We start from the raw sequence: 22,093 nt of genomic DNA on the forward strand, positions 1-22,093 counted from the left end.
TACCAAGGAAAGGGGCAGGGGGAAATACTGGGCTGCAGGAAGGGGAGTGAATAGTTGCTGCACTTGTGGGCCTGGAGGAGATAATGGCTGCACTTAAAGGAGTTATCGGGCAAAAAAAAAATGTTTCACTTACCTGGGGCTTCTACCAGCCCCATGCAGCCATCCTGTGCCCTTGCAGTCATTCACTGCTGCTCCGGTCCCCCTCTGCAAGCTAGTTCCATTTTTGCCGACCCCGGGCACAGGATGGCTGCATGGGGCTGGTAGAAGCAGAACTAGCTGGTGGCGGGGGACTGGAGCAGCAGTGAGTGACTGCGAGGGCACAGGATGGCTGCAGGGGGCTGGTAGAAGCAGAACTAGCTGGCAGCGGGGGACTGGAGCAGCAGTGAGTGACTACGAGGGCACAGGATGGCTGCATGGGGCTGGTAGAAGCAGAACTAGCTGGTGGTGGGGGACCGGAGCAGCAGTGAGTGACTACGAGGGCACAGGATGGCTGCATGGGGCTGGTAGAAGCAGAACTAGCTGGTGGCGGGGGACTGGAGCAGCAGGGACTACGAGGGCACAGGATGGCTGCATGGGGCTGGTAGAAGCAGAACTAGCTGGTGGCGGGGGACTGGAGCAGCAGTGAGTGACTACGAGGGCACAGGATGGCTGCATGGGGCTGGTAGAAGCAGAACTAGCTGGTGGCGGGGGACTGGAGCAGCAGGGACTACGAGGGCACAGGATGGCTGCATGGGGCTGGTAGAAGCAGAACTAGCTGGTGGCGGGGGACTGGAGCAGCAGTGAGTGACTACGAGGGCACAGGATGGCTGCATGGGGCTGGTAGAAGCAGAACTAGCTGGTGGCGTGGGACTGGAGCAGCGGTGAGTGACTACGAGGGCACAGGCTGGCTGCAGGGGGCTGGTAGAAGCAGAACTAGCTGGTGGCGGGGGACCGGAGCAGCAGTGAGTGACTACGAGGGCACAGGATGGCTGCAGGGGGCTGGTAGAAGCAGAACTAGCTGGTGGTGGGGGACTGGAGCAGCAGTGAGTGACTACGAGGGCACAGGATGGCTGCATGGGGCTGGTATAAGCAGAACTAGCTGGTGGCAGGGGACTGGAGCAGCAGTGAGTGACTACGAGGGCACAGGATGGCTGCATGGGGCTGGTAGAAGCAGAACTAGCTGGCGGCGGGGGACTGGAGCAGCAGTGAGTGACTGCGAGGGCACAGGATGGCTGCATGGGGCTGGTAGAAGCAGAACTAGCTGGTGACGGGGGACTGGAGCAGCAGTGAGTGACTGCGAGGGCACAGGATGGCTGCAGGGGGCTGGTAGAAGCAGAACTAGCTGGTGGCAGGGGACTGGAGCAGCAGTGAGTGACTGCGAGGGCACAGGATGGCTGCATGGGGCTGGTAGAAGCAGAACTAGCTGACAGCGGGGGACCGGAGCAGCAGTGAGTGACTGCGAGGGCACAGGATGGCTGCATGGGGCTGGTAGAAGCAGAACTAGCTGGTGACGGGGGACTGGAGCAGCAGTGAGTGACTGCGAGGGCACAGGATGGCTGCAGGGGGCTGGTAGAAGCAGAACTAGCTGGCGGCAGGGGACGGGAGCAGCAGTGAGTGACTGCGAGGGCACAGGATGGCTGCATGGGGCTGGTAGAAGCAGAACTAGCTGGTGGCGGGGGACTGGAGCAGCAGTGAGTGACTACGAGGGCACAGGATGGCTGCATGGGGCTGGTAGAAGCAGAACTAGCTGGTGGCGGGGGACTGGAGCAGCAGTGAGTGACTGCGAGGGCACAGGATGGCTGCATGGGGCTGGTAGAAGCAGAACTAGCTGGTGACGGGGGACTGGAGCAGCAGTGAGTGACTACGAGGGCACAGGATGGCTGCATGGGGCTGGTAGAAGCAGAACTAGCTGGTGGCGGGGGACTGGAGCAGCAGTGAGTGACTACGAGGGCACAGGATGGCTGCATGGGGCTGGTAGAAGCAGAACTAGCTGGCGAAGGGGGACCGGAGCAGCAGTGAGTGACTGCGAGGGCACAGGATGGCTGCATGGGGCTGGTGGAAGCAGAACTAGCTGGCGGCGGGGGACTGGAGCAGTAGTGAGTGACTACGAGGGCATAGGATGCCTGCATGGGGCTGGTAGAAGCAGAACTAGCTGGCGGCGGGGGACTGGAGCAGTAGTGAGTGACTACGAGGGCACAGGATGGCTGCATGGGGCTGGTAGAAGCAGAACTAGCTGGCGGAGGGGGACCGGAGCAGCAGTGAGTGACTGCGAGGGCACAGGATGGCTGCATGGGGCTGGTGGAAGCAGAACTAGCTGGCGGCGGGGGACTGGAGCAGTAGTGAGTGACTACGAGGGCACAGGATGGCTGCATGGGGCTGGTAGAAGCAGAACTAGCTGGCGGCGGGGGACTGGAGCAGTAGTGAGTGACTACGAGGGCACAGGATGGCTGCATGGGGCTGGTAGAAGCAGAACTAGCTGGCGGAGGAGGTCCGGAGCAGCAGTGAGTGACTGCGAGGGCACAGGATGGCTGCATGGGGCTGGTGGAAGCAGAACTAGCTGGCGGCGGGGGACTGGAGCAGTAGTGACTGACTACGAGGGCACAGGATGGCTGCATGGGGCTGGTAGAAGCAGAACTAGCTGGCGGCAGGGGACGGGAGCAGCAGTGAGTGACTGCGAGGGCACAGGATGGCTGCATGGGGCTGGTAGAAGCAGAACTAGCTGGTGGCGGGGGACTGGAGCAGCAGTGAGTGACTACGAGGGTACAGGATGGCTGCATGGGGCTGGTAGAAGCAGAACTAGCTGGCGGCGGGGGACTGGAGCAGCAGTGAGTGACTACGAGGGCACAGGATGGCTGCAGGGGGCTGGTAGAAGCAGAACTTAATGGCAGCGGGGGACTGGAGCAGCAGTGAGTGACTACGAGGGCACAGGATGGCTGCATGGGGCTGGTAGAAGCAGAACTAGCTAGAGGTGGGGGACTGGAGCAGCAGTGAGTGACTACGAGGGCACAGGATGGCTGCAGGGGGCTGGTAGAAGCAGAACTTAATGGCAGCGGGGGACTGGAGCAGCAGTGAGTGACTACGAGGGCACAGGATGGCTGCATGGGGCTGGTAGAAGCAGAACTAGCTGGAGGTGGGGGACTGGAGCAGCAGTGAGTGACTACGAGGGCACAGGATGGCTGCAGGGGCTGGTAGAAGCAAAACTAGCTGGTGGCGGGGGACTGGAGCAGTAGTGAGTGACTACGAGGGCACAGGATGGCTGCATGGGGCTGGTTTTGCCTGATAATTCCTTTAAGGGACAGGAGGGGTTAATGGCTGCAATACTGGATGCAGCACAGTCATTAACCCCTTCCTGGGCACCAAGTGCAGCTGTTCATTCTTCCTGGTCCCCAAGTTCAGCCATTAAAGGGAACCTAAACTGAGGATATGAATTTGTGTTTTTAAAATAATACCAGGTTGCTTTACTTTACTAGTCTGTTATGTGTGCTCTGTGTTGCACTAGTTCTCTGAACAGACAGCCCAGGTCCTCTCCCCATCCTGTAGGTGTAATTCCCTGCACAAAGCAGGAGCAGTTTACTTTTACTGGCAGCTTTGCTGTTACACTAGCCCTGTGTGAGTGGTTCTCTGCTACACACGAGTGTCAGTCAGTCTCAGCGAGGCCGCGGCTGCTGTCAGAGATCAGCGGATGAATGGGTCAGCTAATAGGCTGGGAAGCTGCTAAACCGGTCACTGAGAGGCCAGCAGGATTTCCCTATTGTGTTTATTGACTTTAAGTTGCTTAGCAACATCATTGTTTTACTCGGCCTGTATTGCCACAATGAGAAGCTTTCTCTGCTCTGCCTGAGTCCGGCCATTGCCGTTTCTGATGAAATGTGGCAGCAATGAGTCTGATGACATGAGACAGCAATGAGTCTGATGACATGAGACAGCAATGAGTCTGATGAAATGTGGCAGCAATGAGTCGGATAGTGGTGACAATGATCTCTAGGTATTGGAATTGCTGCAGTAAGACCTGCTGGTCGGCTGTGATGTTTGCTGATGTAATGCGGGTGTAATGGAATGTTATCTGTGGACAGAGATAAGGCGTATCCCAGACGGGGATCATCCTTCTCTTCCTGTTTATGTGAAGGGGAAGAGGGCAGCCAGTAAAGAGAGCCATACATTAGGTGATGATGGGCAGATCAACCAAGAGACAGATCTCTCTAATCGAATCTGAATACAGAGAGATCGGTCAGCTGCCTGTACACTGCAGGCCGATTCCCCATCAATTTCATGCTGAAATTGATCCGGAGTCATCCTTGTGATGCTGGCTGTGTCCCCTCCTATGTGAAGTGTCATTCCCCCCCCCCAACTATACATGACCTGCCCGTGGCTGCTGCTGGCTCTGGCCGCGGTCCTCGGTCCATAGAGGCGGCCCACCTGGCTGCTGGTGTACACGTGGGTTGTTGCTCGTCCCGATATCGCTTGCTGTTACCGCCGTGCACCCGATTGAGCAATTCACCCTACAGCTTGTTCGACCAATTTCAGCCCAAATTGGCCGCATCGTTGATTCAGCATGAGGTTGGCAGCACCAAATTTAATTTCACTATAACAGTCTAATCAGATGATCGATCTGCCGACAAGTCATCTCATGTATGGCCACCTTTATTGAAGAATATCTGGCCAGTCATCTAGCAGTTTTGCAGCCTGATTGACCCTTCAATTCGGTGATTGTATTGAATTGGATGGAAATCGGTGATCTGTATTACTGCTATATAGCCATAGTCTCCTGCCCCTCCTGTGCTCTGTGCAGATGGTTATTATTCTGTAGTATTTTCTGTAGGTTGTAATCTGTGCGTTTTCTTCCCCCGCAGCACGTCCTGATAAGCCCCAATGCGGAGCAGTATGACAGTCTCCTGCGGCAGATGCGAGATCGCATGGATGAAGGACGTGGGGAGACGATATACGTTATTGGCCAAGGATCTGGTAGGTTGGCTGCTGCCCTACAATGTTCGGCAATGAGAAACCAGTTCAGCCATTTCTAATCTGCATACATTTACATAAAATTAGAATAACGGCATTTACTGTCATCTGGAACATACAGAGGATGTTGGGCCAGAATTATCAAATCAATACCGACAGTTTTTTCTTCTTAAACAGTTCTAACCAGCAGGAGAAACTGTTCTGCATGACAAGAAAATTCTTAAATCCTACTTCATAGCGGCAGTTTAGCATGAATTTCTAGAACTGCACTACAGTTAAAGTATAGCATACTTTTGAATTTTGTGGATGGGCGGGGAGGAAATGTCAGTACTTCCTCCTCTCTGCCTATCAGGCACACCACCTCCACTCACTGCTATTAGTTCCTATCTGCACTGCGCAGCTGCAATGTGTGCGGTCCTGAGGTAATTTAGTTCAGAATGATGGTGTACTGAAACAGCTATTAGTACACTATCCTTCTGAGATAAATTACCTCAGGACCGCACACATTGCAGCTACGCAGAACGCTGTGCACATAGGAACTAATAGCGATGAGTGGAGGGGGCGTGCCTGATAGGCAGAGAGGAGGAAGTACTGACACTTCCTCCCCGCCCACCCTCGAGCGGAGGACAGGGGGGACCTCTTGGGCTGGAGGAAGCCCCAGGTAAGCCCAAATTGCAATTTTATGCAGAGCTCAGGGTCCCGGTCTTGCCGACAGCCTAATGCAGGATGGCAGCAGCACAGTGGCTCTGTTCCTCCACGACGCTCACATGGCGTCATCTCGCGAGGAGCAATATCTGACGGGGGGGGGGGGGGGGCACAGCGATCAGTCTGCCAGCTGCTGAATAGTGCTGGCAGGCTATTTCAATTATAGTGTGTGTGTGTGATATATTAAAAAAAAAAAAAAAAATCATGGATATTCTGACATCTTGCACAGCGCTGTACAGAGTATATTGTCTTTTCACATAACAGCAGCAATCACATACCACCAAAAGAAGGCTCTATTTGTGAGGAGAAAAGGCGGTAATACTCATTTGGGTGCTAAGCTGTATGACCGGGCAATAAACAGTTAAAGCTGTGAATTGCCGAATTGTACATAAAATTGGCCGGGTCAATAGTGGGGGGGGGGGGTATAAACCTCTGGTCCTCAAGTGGTTAAGCACAGCAGAGCCCACAAACCCGAGGTGGGGTTCTCACAATGCTAGCTGCATACAGAGGCCGGGTCTGCCTATAGAGCTCAGCCTCTGTTGCTATTCAGATTCCCCCTAAGCCCCCCTGCGCTCTGTAATCCCCCCCCCCCCCCAAAAAAAACCCAGCCGCACTGGTGACATGCAGCTTGTTAACGCACGCTGTGTTTACCTATGTACTGTCACTCTCGCCGCTCCCCTCCTGCAGAGCGCCGGTCCCCGCCCGCGTCCCTTCCCTCGCCGCTGATTGGAGGGAAGGGACACAGGCGGGGACCGGAGCTCTGCAGGAGGGGAGCGGCGAGAGTGACAGTAAAGAGATACACAGCCTGCACAGCGCGGCTGTGTTTTAGGGGGGATTACAGAGCGCAGCGAGGATTTAAGGAGAAGAATTTAAAATAGCAACAGAGGCTGGGCTCTATAGGCAGACCCAGCCTCTGTATGGGGATTGCATTGTGAGAACCCCGCCTCGGGTTCTCTTTAAAGTGTAACTGTCAGGCATAAAATCAATTCTTTATTTTTATCTGGTAAACCAGTAATAAGGATTCTAACCAGGCAATCCAAACGTTAAAATCACTATTACTTTTCTTGTTGATAAATGATCATTCCCCAGCTTACCTGACTCTTATTTGGTACATTGCCGCACAAAGGAAGTTGCAGGGCATGCTGGGTTGCCAATTTTTGCTTCTTTATCTCTCCTCAGACTTAACTAATGCAGACTGATTGGCTGAAGCCTCTTTCCCTCCTGTTTTCTCCTCCCACACCTTTGTTCCTCTCTGATTGGCCAATATTTCTCATGCTGAGACAATGCACTTTTTATTGAAGAGCTGGGTGGGAGTGCCTGAAGACTGGTAGGGGGGGCGGGCAATGCATACACAATCGGGCAGAGGAGAGTAAGGGAGGAAATGACATCAGGATTGGCTTCAAAATGGACACAGTTAAAATGGAGAATCCTAAGAAGGATTTTTTTTTTAACTATAGAAAAATCACTAAAATTAAAATGTGGACAGTGCAATACATCTGTTATGTAAGTAGAGCAAGTATTTTATCTACTTGTATATGTATTTCTTTTGTCTGCGATAGTATGGCTGACAGCTCCTCTTTAAAGGTAAGGTCAGAGGAGTATAAAAATAAAAAGAAATGCACTTACCTGGGGCTTCCTCCAGCCCCTGGCAGCTGTCCTGTGCCCTCACCGCAGCTCCGGTGGCTCCCGGTCCACTCTGGTGAAGAAGCTAACCTCGCCAGGTCACCTTCCTGCGTTTCAGCATGCGGCTCATGAAGTCGCACTGACGTCATCCGGACTGTAATGCGCAGGCACAGAACTACTACTACTACTACTACTGCGCAGTACAGTCCGGGTGATGTCAGTGCGACTACGTGAGATACGCGCTAGAACACAAGTAGCCCTCTGGTACCGGCGGGGAGCGGAGCTGGGGCGAGGGTACAGGATGTCTGCTGGAGGAAGCCCCAGGTAAGTGGATTTTTTTTATTTTTTATACTCCTCGTATGTATCCTTTAATAAGTTGGACGTCACCACTGTGAGTAGTGCCGGCGATTTGTGCTGGTTGGTTGAGACTGCTGGTTAGTTGCGTTCCGGATAACCGGGACTATCTGCTGCACGCCTAGAACATGAGTTACTGGCTGACGCCCCAAATCTTCCCACAAGGAGAAGCAGAAATACTGCCCCCATGTGTTCTGTGGGGGATTGCTATTATTGATGTGGTTACCTGACTGATTCATACGTTTTCCTGCAATGTATTCGGCCGGGCAGCTCCTGTAATTGATGGTCTCCTTCATATCACATTTGTGCAAGCAAGGAAAACATTTCAGATGCGGTGTTCTGTTTTATTTTTAGCTGCTGTGGGAAAGCTGGAAATATCATATAAGAAAGCGTCTGAAGAGGACTGTGCAGAATGTGTGTGTGTGTGTGTGCGCGCGCAGTCTCTGCGCTTTCCTGCGTGAGCGTAGCCGTATCCCGAGTGTGTGTGCGGTCTCTGCGCTTTCCTGCGTGAGCGTAGCCGTATCCCGAGTGTGTGTGCGGTCTCTGCGCTTTCCTGCGTGAGAGTAGCCATATCCCGAGTGTATGTGTGGTCTCTGCGCTTTCCTGCGTGAGCGTAGCCGTATCCCGTGTGTGTGGTCTCTGCGCTTTCCTGCGTGAGCGTAGCCGTATCCCGAGTGTATGTGCGGTCTCTGCGCTTTCCTGCGTGAGCGTAGCCGTATCCCGTGTGTGTGGTCTCTGCGCTTTCCTGCGTGAGAGTAGCCGTATCCCGAGTGTGTGTGCGGTCTCTGTGCTTTCCTGCGTGAGCGTAGCCGTATCCAGTGTATGTGCTGTCTCTGCCCTTTCCTGCGTGAGCGTAGCCGTGTCCCGTGTGTGTGGTCTCTGCCCTTTCCTGCGTGAGCGTAGCCGTATCCTGTGTGTGTGGTCTCTGCGCTTTCCTGCGTGAGCGTAGCCGTATCCCGAGTGTATGTGCGGTCTCTGCGCTTTCCTGCGTGAGCGTAGCCGTATCCTGTGTATGTGCGGTCTCTGCGCTTTCCTGCGTGAGCGTAGCCGTATCCCGTGTGTATGTGCGGTCTCTGCGCTTTCCTGCGTGAGCGTAGCCGTATCCTGTGTATGTGCGGTCTCTGCGCTTTCCTGCGTGAGAGTAGCCGTATCCCGAGTGTATGTGCGGTCTCTGCGCTTTCCTGCGTGAGCGTAGCCGTATCCCAAGTGTGTGCGGTCTCTGCGCTTTCCTGCGTGAGCGTAGCTGTATCCTGTGTATGTGCGGTCTCTGTGCTTTCCTGCGTGAGCGTAGCCGTATCCCGAGTGTGTATGTGCGGTCTCCGTGTGTATGTGCGGTCTCTGTGCTTTCCTGCGTGAGCGTAGCCGTATCCTGTGTATGTGCGGTCTCTGTGCTTTCCTGCGTGAGCGTAGCTGTATCCCGTGTGTATGTGCGGTCTCTGCGCTTTCCTGCGTGAGCGTAGCCGTATCCCGAGTGTATGTGCGGTCTCTGTGCTTTCCTGCGTGAGAGTAGCCGTATCCCGAGTGTATGTGCGGTCTCTGTGCTTTCCTGCGTGAGCGTAGCCGTATCCTGTGTATGTGCTGTCTCTGCCCTTTCCTGCGTGAGCGTAGCCGTGTCCCGTGTGTGTGGTCTCTGCGCTTTCCTGCGTGAGCGTAGCCGTATCCTGTGTATGTGCTGTCTCTGCCCTTTCCTGCGTGAGCGTAGCCGTGTCCCGTGTGTGTGGTCTCTGCCCTTTCCTGCGTGAGTGTAGCCGTATCCCGTGTGTGTGGTCTCTGCCCTTTCCTGCGTGAGCGTAGCAGTATCCAGTGTATGTGCTGTCTCTGCCCTTTCCTGCGTGAGCGTAGCCGTGTCCCGTGTGTGTGGTCTCTGCGCTTTCCTGCGTGAGCGTAGCCGTATCCCGAGTGTATGTGCGGTCTCTGTGCTTTCCTGCGTGAGCGTAGCCGTATCCCGTGTGTGTGCGGTCTCTGCGCTTTCCTGCGTGAGCGTAGCTGTATCCCGAGTGTATGTGCGGTCTCTGTGCTTCCCTTCGTGAGCGTAGCCGTATCCCGAGTGTATGTGCGGTCTCTGTGGTTTCCTGCGTGAGTGTAGCCGGATCCCGTGTGTGTGTGTGGTCTCTGCGCTTTCCTGCGTGAGCGTAGCCGTATCCCGTGTGTGCGGTCTCTGCGCTTTCCTGCGTGAGCGTAGCCGTATCCTGAGTGTGTGCGGTCTCTGCACTTTCCTGCATGAGCGTAGCCGTATCCTGTGTATGTGCAGTCTCTGCGCTTTCCTGCGTGAGCGTATCTGTATCCCGAGTGTATGTGCGGTCTCTGTGCTTTCCTGCGTGAGCGTAGCCGTATCCTGTGTATGTGCTGTCTCTGCACTTTCCTGCGTGAGCGTAGCTGTATCCCGTGTGTGTGCGGTCTCTGTGCTTTCCTGCGTGAGCGTAGCCGTATCCCGAGTGTATGTGCGGTCTCTGTGCTTTCCTGCGTGAGCGTAGCCGTATCCCGAGTGTATGTGCGGTCTCTGTGCTTTCCTGCGTGAGAGTAGCCGTATCCCGAGTGTATGTGCGGTCTCTGTGCTTTCCTGCGTGAGCGTAGCCGTATCCTGTGTATGTGCTGTCTCTGCACTTTCCTGCGTGAGCGTAGCTGTATCCCGTGTGTGTGCGGTCTCTGCGCTTTCCTGCGTGAGCGTAGCCGTATCCAGAGTGTATGTGCGGTCTCTGTGCTTTCCTGCGTGAGCGTAGCCATATCCCGAGTGTATGTGCGGTCTCTGTGCTTTCCTGCGTGAGCGTAGCCGTATCCCGTGTGTGTGCGGTCTCTGCGCTTTCCTGCGTGAGCGTAGCTCTATCCCGAGTGTGTGTGCGGTCTCTGTGGTTTCCTGCGTGAGCGTAGCCGTATCCCGAGTGTATGTGCGGTCTCTGTGGTTTCCTGCGTGAGCGTAGCCGTATCCCGAGTGTATGTGCGGTCTCTGTGGTTTCCTGCGTGAGCGTAGCCGTATCCCGAGTGTATGTGCGGTCTCTGTGGTTTCCTGCGTGAGCGTAGCCGTATCCCGTGTGTGTGTGTGTGGTCTCTGCGCTTTCCTGCGTGAGCGTAGCTGTATCCCGAGTGTATGTGCGGTCTCTGTGCTTTCCTGCGTGAGCGTAGCCGTATCCCGAGTGTATGTGCGGTCTTCCGTGTGTATGTGCGGTCTCTGCCCTTTCCTGCGTGAGCGTAGCCGTATCCCGAGTGTATGTGCGGTCTCTGTGGTTTCCTGCGTGAGTGTAGCCGGATCCCGTGTGTGTGTGGTCTCTGCGCTTTCCTGCGTGAGCGTAGCCGTATCCCGTGTGTGCGGTCTCTGCGCTTTCCTGCGTGAGCGTAGCCGTATCCTGAGTGTGTGCGGTCTCTGCACTTTCCTGCATGAGCGTAGCCGTATCCTGTGTATGTGCTGTCTCTGCGCTTTCCTGCGTGAGCGTATCTGTATCCCGAGTGTATGTGCGGTCTCTGCGCTTTCCTGCGTGAGCGTAGCCGTATCCCGTGTGTGTGCGGTCTCTGCGCTTTCCTGCGTGAGCGTAGCCGTATCCCGAGTGTATGTGCGGTCTCTGTGCTTTCCTGCGTGAGCGTAGCCATATCCCGAGTGTATGTGCGGTCTCTGTGCTTTCCTGCGTGAGCGTAGCCGTATCCCGTGTGTGTGCGGTCTCTGCGCTTTCCTGCGTGAGCGTAGCTCTATCCCGAGTGTGTGTGCGGTCTCTGTGGTTTCCTGCGTGAGCGTAGCCGTATCCCGAGTGTATGTGCGGTCTCTGTGCTTTCCTGCGTGAGCGTAGCCGTATCCCGAGTGTATGTGCAGTCTCTGCGCTTTCCTGCGTGAGCATAGCTGTATCCCGAGTGTATGTGCGGTCTCTGCGCTTTCCTGCGTGAGCGTAGCCGTATCCCGTGTGTGTGGTCTCTGTGCTTTCCTGCGTGAGCGTAGCCGTATCCCGAGTATATGTGCGGTCTCTGTGCTTTCCTGCGTGAGCGTAGCCGTATCCCGTGTGTGTGCGGTCTCTGCGCTTTCCTGCGTGAGCGTAGCTGTATCCCGAGTGTATGTGCGGTCTCTGTGCTTTCCTGCGTGAGCGTAGCCGTATCCCGAGTGTATGTGCGGTCTCTGTGCTTTCCTGCGTGAGCGTAGCCGTATCCTGTGTATGTGCTGTCTCTGCCCTTTCCTGCGTGAGCATAGCCGTATCTCGAGTGTATGTGCGGTCTCTGTGCTTTCCTGCGTGAGAGTAGCCGTATCCCGAGTGTATGTGCGGTCTCTGTGCTTTCCTGCGTGAGCGTAGCCGTATCCTGTGTATGTGCTGTCTCTGCACTTTCCTGCGTGAGCGTAGCTGTATCCCGTGTGTGTGCGGTCTCTGCGCTTTCCTGCGTGAGCGTAGCCGTATCCCGAGTGTATGTGCGATCTCTGTGCTTTCCTGCGTGAGCGTAGCCATATCCCGAGTGTATGTGCGGTCTCTGTGCTTTCCTGCGTGAGCGTAGCCGTATCCCGTGTGTGTGCGGTCTCTGCGCTTTCCTGCGTGAGCGTAGCTCTATCCCGAGTGTATGTGCGGTCTCTGTGGTTTCCTGCGTGAGCGTAGCCGTATCCCGAGTGTATGTGAGGTCTCTGTGGTTTCCTGCGTGAGCGTAGCCGTATCCCGTGTGTGTGTGTGTGTGTGGTCTCTGCGCTTTCCTGCGTGAGCGTAGCTGTATCCCGAGTGTATGTGCGGTCTCTGTGCTTTCCTGCGTGAGCGTAGCCGTATCCCGATTGTATGTGCAGTCTCTGCGCTTTCCTGCATGAGCGTAGCTGTATCCCGAGTGTATGTGCTGTCTCTGCCCTTTCCTGCGTGAGCGTAGCCGTATCCTGTGTATGTGCTGTCTCTGCACTTTCCTGCGTGAGCGTAGCTGTATCCCGTGTGTGTGCGGTCTCTGCGCTTTCCTGCGTGAGCGTAGCCGTATCCCGAGTATGTGCGGTCTCTGTGCTTTCCTGCGTGAGCGTAGCCGTATCCCGAGTGTATGTGCGGTCTCTGCGCTTTCCTGCGTGAGCGTAGCCGTATCCCGTGTGTGTGATCTCTGCGCTTTCCTGCGTGAGCGTAGCTGTATCCCGAGTGTATGTGCAGTCTCTGCGCTTTCCTGCGTGAGCGTAGCCGTATCCCGAGTGTGTGTGTGTGTGTGCGGTCTCTGCGCTTTCCTGCGTGAGCGTAGCCGTATCCCGAGTGTGTGTGTGTGTGTGTGCGGTCTCTGCGCTTTCCTGCGTGAGCGTAGCCGTATCCCGAGTGTGTGTGTGTGTGTGTGTGTGCGTGCGGTCTCTGCGCTTTCCTGCGTGAGCGTAGCCGTATCCCGAGTGTATGTGCGGTCTCTGTGCTTTCCTGCGTGAGCATAGCCGTATCCCGAGTGTATGTGCGGTCTCTGCGCTTTCCTGCGTGAGCGTAGCCGTATCCCGTGTGTGCGGTCTCTGCGCTTTCCTGTGTGTGTGTGTGTGTGTGTGTGTGTGTGTGTGTGTGTGTGCGCGCGCGCGCATGCTCTCTGCGCTTTCGTGTGTGTAGTCGTATCCCTGTTATTTACCTGGCCGGGCAGCCGGTTTTTATCTGTCACCTTCGTCACGTTATTATTGTTGGCAGGACAGTTTTGTTTGCCGGGTTTTCATGATATGGCCACACTTCCAACTATCGTTTGTCACTTGGCGTTTGCCAGTCCCTGTCTTCTGTCACTGTCCACTTTTACCTGAAGTATGGAATGGCTGTTTCATGAGGTAAAAAAAAAAACCGTGACCTCATTGGAAGTGTATGAGATTTACTGAGCAATTTTTTGGTGTTTAAAACGTATTGTAAGAAATAGTTTCCGTGTAAATCTGGCACAGTCTGATTATACGAATCAGGAAAGCCTATTTTTATGGAGGCGTCTGCGGTCTCTGCCCGTCGTACTGCAGGCACTGAGAATGTCTCTTCATAGACACAATGTGATAGATGTGTATCTGTGTTGCAGATGGTACGGAGTACGGGCTGAACGAGGCGGACATGGAGGCATCTGTGGCCACTGTGACCAGTATGGCGGAGCAGGTGGGAGCGGATATGATCCTGCTGCGAGAGCACCAAGAGGCCGGGGGCAGAGTAAGGGACTATCTCGTCCGGAAGAGAGTTGGAGATAACGACTTCCTGGAAGTGAGGTGAGGACACACAATATTCATGATAAAGTGCCAACATTTCACACACAACTGTACAATAAACAGAAAAATGTACACTTTACATCACATTTACTGTCCACTCTGACAGACAGGAAGTAGCTGAAAACACTGAACCTGTCGCACTTCCTGTGTGGTTCACTGTTCTGTGGGACAGATTATTCATCAGAGGGTCTCTGCCTCAGGGGATGGGGTATTCCTCAGGGGACGGGTTATTTATCAGAGGTTCTCTGCCTCAGGGGATGGGGTATTCCTCAGGGGGCGGCTTATTCATCAGAGGTTCTCTGCCTCAGGGGATAAGGGTATTCCTCAGGGGATGGGTTATTTATCAGAGGTTCTCTGCCTCAGGGGATGGGGTATTCCTCGGACGGTTCTCTGCCTCAGGGGATGGGGTATTCCTCAGGGTAAGGGTTATTTATCAGAGGTTCTCTGCCTCAGGGGATGGGGTATTCCTCGGACGGTTCTCTGCCTCAGGGGATGGGGTATTCCTCAGGGGAAGGGTTATTTATCAGAGGTTCTCTGCCTCAGGGGATGGGTTATTCATCAGAGGGTCTCTGCCTCAGGGGATGGGGTATTCCTCAGGGGATGGGTTATTTATCAGAGGTTCTCTGCCTCAGGGGATGGGGTATTCCTCAGGGGACGGGTTATCAGAGGGTCTGTGCCTTGGGATGGGGTATTCCTCAGGGGATGGGTTATTCATCAGAGGGTCTCTGCCTCAGGGGGATGGAGTATTCCTCAGGGGATGGGTTATTCATCAGAGGTTCTCTAGCTCAGGGGATGGGGTATTCCTCAGGGGATGGGTTATTAGAGGTTCTCTGCCATGGGATGGGGTATTCCTCAGGGGATGGGTTATTTATCAGAGGTTCTCTGCCTCAGGGGATGGGGTGTTCCTCAGGGGACGGGTTATTTATCAGAGGTTCTCTGCCTCAGGGGATGGGGTATTCCTTAGGGGATGGGTTATATATCAGGTTCTCTGCCTCAGGGGACGGGTTATTTATCAGAGGTTCTCTGCCTCAGGGGATGGGGTATTCCTCAGGGGATGGGTTATATATCCGGTTCTCTGCCTCAGGGGACGGGTTATTTATCAGAGGGTCTCTGCCTCAGGGGATGGGGTATTCCTCAGGGGACAGGTTATTTATCAGAGGTTCTCTAGCTCAGGGGATGGGGTATTCCTCAGGGGACGGGTTATTTATCAGAGGTTCTCTGCCTCAGGGGATGGGGTATTCCTCAGGGGACGGGTTATTTATCAGAGGCTCTCTGCCTCAGGGGATGGGGTATTCCCTAGGGGATGGGTTATATATCAGGTTCTCTGCCTCAGGGGTTGGGATATTCCTCGGGACGGGTTATTTATCAGAGGTTCTCTGCCTCAGGGGATGGGGTATTCCCTAGGGGATGGGTTATATATCAGGTTCTCTGCCTCAGGGGTTGGGTTATTTATCAGTGTCTCTGCCTCAGGGGATGGGTTATTTATCAGAGGGTCTCTGCCTCAGGGGATGGAGTGTTCCTCAGGGGACGGGTTATTTATCAGAGGGTCTCTGCCTCAGGGGATGGAGTGTTCCTCAGGGGACGGGTTATTTATCAGAGGGTCTCTGCCTCAGGGGATGGAGTGTTCCTCAGGGGACGGGTTATTTATCAGAGGTTCTCTGCCTCAGGGGATGGGTTATTTATCAGAGGTTCTCTGCCATGGGATGGGGTAATCCTCAGGGGACAGTGTATTTCTTGGAGGTCCTCTGCCTCAGGGGACGTTATTCCTTGGGGATGGGTTGTTTCCTTAGGAGGGACGGGTGGTTGTCTTGAAAGATGGGTTATTCCTTTGTGGTTCTTGGGGGACAGGTTATGGATAGCATTCTCACAAATTATCTAATTTGATCATCTAAGATTGAAGTCCTAAGGATCGCACAGCACAGGTCATTACTATGGCAGGTGCAGGAACTGTAGCAAATGGTGATCCAGGTCTGCACAAAGTATTCATATAGTGTGCTTCATTGTTCCTTCACCAATCACAACATCATTCTTTTTTGGTTAAAATAACATTTTGGAAATCCCCACAGCAGTGGCAGTGATGTCCTCCTTGTATTTCTGCATGGTTGTATTTTCTCCTTTGCTTGTGTGGAGAGTGGGAGGATGGGCCTGAGAGAACCTTCTCTCTGATATATTACCAAAACATTTCTGATGCCACATTTAGTCATTGTTCCCTGCTGAGAACCTATCTGCACAGACTAAATCTCATACCTCCGGTGTTCTCTTGCAGGGTGGCTGTAGTCGGCAATGTGGATGCCGGGAAGAGTACGCTGCTAGGAGTTCTGACGCATGGAGAGCTGGACAACGGGCGTGGCTTTGCCAGACAGAAGCTCTTCCGCCACAAACATGAGATTGAGTCGGGACGCACCAGCAGCGTGGGCAATGACATTCTGGGGTTTGACAGCCACGGTCATGTCGTCAACAAGCCGGACAGCCATGGAGGCAGTCTGGAATGGACCAAGATCTGTGAGAAGTCCTCCAAGATCATTACTTTTATAGACCTTGCTGGCCATGAGAAATATCTGAAGACCACCGTGTTCGGGATGACCGGTCACCTGCCCGATTTCTGCATGTTGATGGTGAGCTCTTTTCACAGAATAACCACCGTCTTTCTGTTATCTGAACGTCCATTATTCCTGATAATGACTACAAAGTGACATATAGACCCACCTCCGGCGGGCTGAACCATGATTCCTGACAGTGGCTACAAAGCGACATTCAGACCCCACCCCCGGCGGGCAGAACCATAATTCCTGACAGTGGCTACAAAGTGACATTCAGACCCCGCCCCCAGTGGGCTGAGCCATGATTCCTGACAGTGGCTACAAAGCGACATTCAGACCCCACCCCCGGCGGGCAGAACCATGATTCCTGACAGTGGCTACAACCATGTATAGATTCCCCCCCCCCCCCCCCCCCCCCCCCCAAGCAGGCAGAACAGCTCTGTTTAGGCTGCCAGTCTCGCAATGATTCTGAAGTCTGTCATAGAAGAGAATATCACAGAATACAAGTGAGGTGCGGTCCGGTGTTAGTCGAGGAGCAGAAATGCAGATATTAAACCAACAAATGTTGAATCCGGTGATACCTTTTAATGACAGACTGTACAGGCTTATTACAATCTTTCCAGACGTTGCGTCTCTTCTTCAGGCATTCTACAGAGCTGGGTCAGAAACATTCAATTTGTGCGGTTCTGACCCAGCTCTGTATAATGCCCGAAGAAGAGACGTAACGTCTGGAACGCTTGCAATAAGCCTGTACAGTCTGTCATTGAAGGTATCTCCGGAATCAACACCTGCTGGTTTAATGTCTGCATCATAGAATGCAAGCAATATATTACTGTATTTGATAATCTAGGAGGGTCACTCAGAAAGTAGCAGCCATTTTCATGTCCTCAATTAAGGGCGGTTTTTAATTTTGGACACACAGCATCCTCCAATGATTTCTCCACATTATCGCCTCTTATTTCAGCATTTATCTTTTTATAAGGTTTTCAGTCCCTTTGTAGCTGTACCTCACACTCACCTGTGGGTTGGAGGGATTGGGGGTGGGGCTTCATGTTAAGGCTGCTGAACAGTTACTGGCGTTCTGCTGTCATGTGACTTACAGGGAGAGATTAGCCTGACAGATGCAGGTTACATTACACAGAATACCTTGTGCCTGTTCATTTCTGCATGTAATGAAGATAATGTGGGACTTGCTGTTCACTGGATTTTTTTTTTGTTTCTATAGGTGGGCAGTAATGCTGGCATTGTGGGCATGACCAAGGAGCACCTGGGTCTGGCATTGGCGTTAAATGTCCCAGTCTTTGTGGTGGTAACAAAAATTGACATGTGCCCAGCAAACATATTACAAGGTGAACTATCTACTCTGCCTTTTTCAGGTTGTTTTAATGCAGCAGAGGGGGTAGAAAGGAGAACTTGGGTGGGAACACACATACGTGCCATGTAACGAGAGCCAGAACATGAAAATCTCGGAACATATAAGTGCCTATGAATGAGCAGGCTGAGGGGTGTGGCAGTCTGGTGGAGCGGGCTAAGGGGTGTGGCAGTCTGGTGGAGCGGGCTGAGGGGTGTGGCAGTCTGGTGGAGCGGGCCGAGGGGTGTGGCAGTCTGGTGGAGCGGGCCGAGGGGTGTGGCAGTCTGGTGGAGCGGGCCGAGGGGTGTGGCAGTCTGGTGGAGCGGGCCGAGGGGTGTGGCAGTCTGGTGGAGCGGGCCGAGGGGTGTGGCAGTCTGGTGGAGCGGGCCGAGGGGTGTGGCAGTCTGGTGGAGCGGGCCGAGGGGTGTGGCAGTCTGGTGGAGCGGGCCGAGGGGTGTGGCAGTCTGGTGGAGCGGGCCGAGGGGTGTGGCAGTCTGGTGGAGCGGGCCGAGGGGTGTGGCCGGGCCAGTGGCAGCCATGTTGGGAATATGCACAGGTGCAGTTTAGCGGCTAGCTGATGACACACACTAACACTAATGGTATGAATTGTAACTGTAACTCACTCATATTTCCCTGTTACAGAGACCCTGAAGCTTCTGCAGCGGCTGCTCAAATCTCCGGGATGTAGAAAGATTCCCGTCTTGGTGCAGAACAAAGATGATGTTATCGTCACAGCTTCCAACTTCAGCTCAGAGAGGTACTAATAGCACAAAACTCAGCCTGGCAAAGGAGGGACATGGTGGCACCATAGTGTCTAAGTGGCAGGTGACTTTGTAACCTTTGTGGTGTGGCTGTACAGGAGGAGGAGGAGGCGGCTGTACAGGCTTGCAGGGTGTAACTATACAGGAGAGGGAGGAGGCGGCTTCAGGTTGTCTGTACAGGCTGGGAGGGCGTGGCTGTAAAGGTGGGGGAGGAGTCTGCTGTACAGGCTGGGAGGGCATGGCTGTACAGGTGGGGAAGAAGGGGCTGTGCAGGCTGGGAGGGTGTGGCTGTACAGGTGGGGAAGAGGCTGCTGCAGGGTGGCTGTGCAGGTTGGGAGGGTGTGGGAGGAGGCTGTGTGTAATCCTGATAGGAGGAGCTATGGATTGCCCTCACCAGTCTCCAGGGACGAGGGGGGGTAATCTTCTGGGTGTTCCCCAGTAACTGTGGGCTGTGTGTAATCCTGATGGGAGGAGTGCCCCTAGATGAAATATGAAGCTTGTAGATATTGAGAAGGAATGCCTTTCCTTTGCTTCTCCTGCCAGGATGTGTCCGATCTTTCAGATCTCTAATGTGACTGGGGAGAACCTGGAGCTCCTGAAGATGTTCCTGAACTTGCTGTCGCCACGGTGCAGCTCCAGGGAGGAGGAGCCGGCAGAGTTCCAGATTGATGACACGTACTCTGTGCCGGTACGTTCTGTATGGAATGCTGATGGGTCAGGCTGGTGCCGGGGGAAGGTGTTTCCTCTCCTGGTTCTGGCGGCTATCGGGGAAGGTATGCCGGTGACTCGCCTGGTTCTGGAAGGTATACCGGTAACTCTCACCTTTGTGTTTCCCGGCAGGGCGTGGGCACGGTGGTCTCAGGAACGACATTACGAGGGCTGATTAAACTGAACGACCTCCTGCTCCTGGGACCCGACCCCCTGGGCAACTTTACTTCCATTGCAGTGAAGTCCATCCATCGCAAACGCATGCCTGTGAAGGAAGTCCGGGGTGGCCAGACGGCGTCCTTCGCTCTGAAGAAGGTAAAGCAGAGACCACAGTGCAGTTATTGGACAGATTTCTCTCGTTTCCTCCAGGGCTGTGGAGTCGATACAAAAATCAGCCGACTCCTCAGTTTATGAAACCACCGACTCCAGGAACCCAAAATTGCTCCGACTCCACAGTCCTGGTTTCCTCACATATTTCTCACAGCCTGTTGTTTATCGCTTTCTTTGCCAGAACTCTCCTCTTCCTGTTCTCTCAGAACTTCCTGTTCTGGAAACCATGTGTACAGCTTGGAGAAGGGAATTATGTGTACATATATTGATGAGGTTGTGTTTATAGCCTAGCAGTCAGTGTTTGGCTGTGTATGTTTTGCTTTCTTTCTGAACCTTTGTTCCTCGATGTTGGCAGTCTGAGGCCTCTACAGGTGATAGATCCACCATAAACGGGGTCTATAACACAATCTATGGGAAGGTTAGGGAGTGTTCCATAGACTTTCATGGCTTCAGCAACAATTTCTTCTTCAGCAACGTAAGTTTTCATGACCTCTATCGCTATAAAGAGTTAATGTTTATGGTCTTTATGATGATCCCCTTCACATTGGGTATGTTAGTTGCCTTGGTCAGAGATCGTCTACACAGTATGACTGCAGAAGGTAGGTGTGGCTATGTGGGGGTACAGCGCACCCTCTGAAGCCTGGATAGAGGTAGGTGTGGCTATGTGGGGGTACAGCGCACCCTCTGAAGCCTGGATAGAGATAGGTGTGGCTATGTGGGGGTACAGCGCACCCTCTGAAGCCTGGATAGAGGTAGGTGTGGCTATGTGGGGGTACAGCGCACCCTCTGAAGCCTGGATAGAGATAGGTGTGGCTATGTGGGGGTACAGCGCACCCTCTGAAGCCTGGATAGAGATAGGTGTGGCTATGTGGGGGTACAGCGCACCCTCTGAAGCCTGGATAGAGATAGGTGTGGCTATGTGGGGGTACAGCGCACCCTCTGAAGCCTGGATAGAGATAGGTGTGGCTATGTGGGGGTACAGCACACCCTCTGAAGCCTGGATAGAGATAGGTGTGGCTATGTGGGGGTACAGCGCACCCTCTGAAGCCTGGATAGAGATAGGTGTGGCTATGTGGGGGTACAGCACACCCTCTGAAGCTGGGATAGAGATAGGTGTGGCTATGTGGGGTACAGCACACCCTCTGAAGCCTGGATAGAGATAGGTGTGGCTATGTGAGGTACAGCACACCCTCTGAAGCCTGGATAGAGGTAGGGTGTGGCTATGTGTGGGGTACAGCACACCCTCTGAAGCCTGGATAGAGGTAGGGTGTGGCTATGTGTGGGGTACAGCACACCCTCTGAAGCATGGATAGAGGTAGGTTTGGCTGTGTGAGGACACAGCACACCCTCTGAAGCCTGGATAGAGGTAGGTGTGGCTATGTGGGGGTACAGCACACCCTCTGAAGCCTGGATAGAGGTAGGTGTGGCTGTGTGGGGTACAGCACACCCTCTGAAGCCTGGATAGAGGTAGGTGTGGCTATGTGAGGTACAGCACACCCTCTGAAGCATGGATAGAGGTAGGTTTGGCTGTGTGAGGACACGGCACACCCTCTGAAGCCTGGATAGAGGTAGGTGTGGCTATGTGGGGGTACAGCACACCCTCTGAAGCCTGGATAGAGGTAGGTGTGGCTGTGTGGGGTACAGCACACCCTCTGAAGCCTGGATAGAGGTAGGTGTGGCTATGTGAGGTACAGCGCACCCTCTGAAGCCTGGATAGAGGTAGGTGTGGCTATGTGGGGTACAGCACACCCTCTGAAGCCGAGGTAGGTGTGGCTATTTGGGGTACAGCACACCCTCTGAAGCCTGGATAGAAGTAAGGTGTTTCTATGTGGGGTACAGCACATCCTCTGAAGCCTAGGTAGAGGTAGGTGTGGCTATGTGGGGTACAGCACACCCTCTGAAGCTTGTATAGATGTAGGTGTGGCTATGTGTGGGGTACAGCACACCCTCTGAAGCCTGGATAGAGGTAGGTGTGGCTATGTGGGGTACAGCACACCCTCTGAAGCATGGATAGAGGTAGGTTTGGCTGTGTGAGGACACAGCACACTCTCTGAAGCCTGGATAGAAGTAAGATAGAAGTAAGGTGTGGCTATGTGGGGTACAGCACACCCTCTGAAGCCGAGGTAGGTGTGGCTATTTGGGGTACAGCACACCCTCTGAGGCCTGGGTAGAGGTAGGTGTGGCTATGTGAGGTACAGCACACCCTCTGAAGCCTGGATAGAGGTAGGTGTGGCTATGTGTGGGGACACAGCACACCCTCTGAAGCCTGGATAGAGGCAAGGTGTGGCTATGTGGGGTACAGCACACCCTCTGAAGCCTGGATAGAGGTAGGTGTGGCTATGTGAGGTGCAGCACACCCTCTGAAGCCTGGATAGAGGTAGGTGTGGCTATGTGAGGTACAGCACACCCTCTGAAGCCTGGATAGAGGTAGGTGTGGCTATGAGGTACAGCACACCCTCTGAAGCCTGGATAGAGGTAGGTGTGGCATTGTGTGGGGACACAGCACACCCTCTGAAGCCTGGATAGAGGCAAGGGGTGGCTTAGTGGGATACAGCAAACCCTCTGAAGCCTGGATAGAGGTAGGTGTGGCTATGTGGGGATACAGCACACCCTCTGAAGTCTAGATAATGGCTGGGCGTTTACAGATGTCGGTGTT

The 22,093-nt window shown here is 54.0% G+C and overlaps 1 protein-coding gene across 1 annotated transcript in view; it reads left to right on the forward strand.

The window, feature by feature from the left end:
* Positions 1–22,093, forward strand: part of GTPBP1 (GTP binding protein 1) — a 47,495-nt gene that overhangs the window by 4,446 nt on the left and 20,956 nt on the right. The window contains exons 2-8 of the mRNA XM_068251783.1: positions 4,830–4,941; positions 13,567–13,747; positions 16,014–16,362; positions 17,513–17,636; positions 18,281–18,395; positions 18,943–19,087; positions 19,240–19,422. Of these exons, the coding sequence (XP_068107884.1) occupies positions 4,830–4,941; positions 13,567–13,747; positions 16,014–16,362; positions 17,513–17,636; positions 18,281–18,395; positions 18,943–19,087; positions 19,240–19,422 (1,209 nt within the window). The remainder of the gene's footprint in view (positions 1–4,829; positions 4,942–13,566; positions 13,748–16,013; positions 16,363–17,512; positions 17,637–18,280; positions 18,396–18,942; positions 19,088–19,239; positions 19,423–22,093) is intronic.

Source organism: Hyperolius riggenbachi, chromosome 9 (assembly GCF_040937935.1).
Source record: "Hyperolius riggenbachi isolate aHypRig1 chromosome 9, aHypRig1.pri, whole genome shotgun sequence".
Lineage (NCBI taxonomy): Eukaryota > Metazoa > Chordata > Amphibia > Anura > Hyperoliidae > Hyperolius > Hyperolius riggenbachi.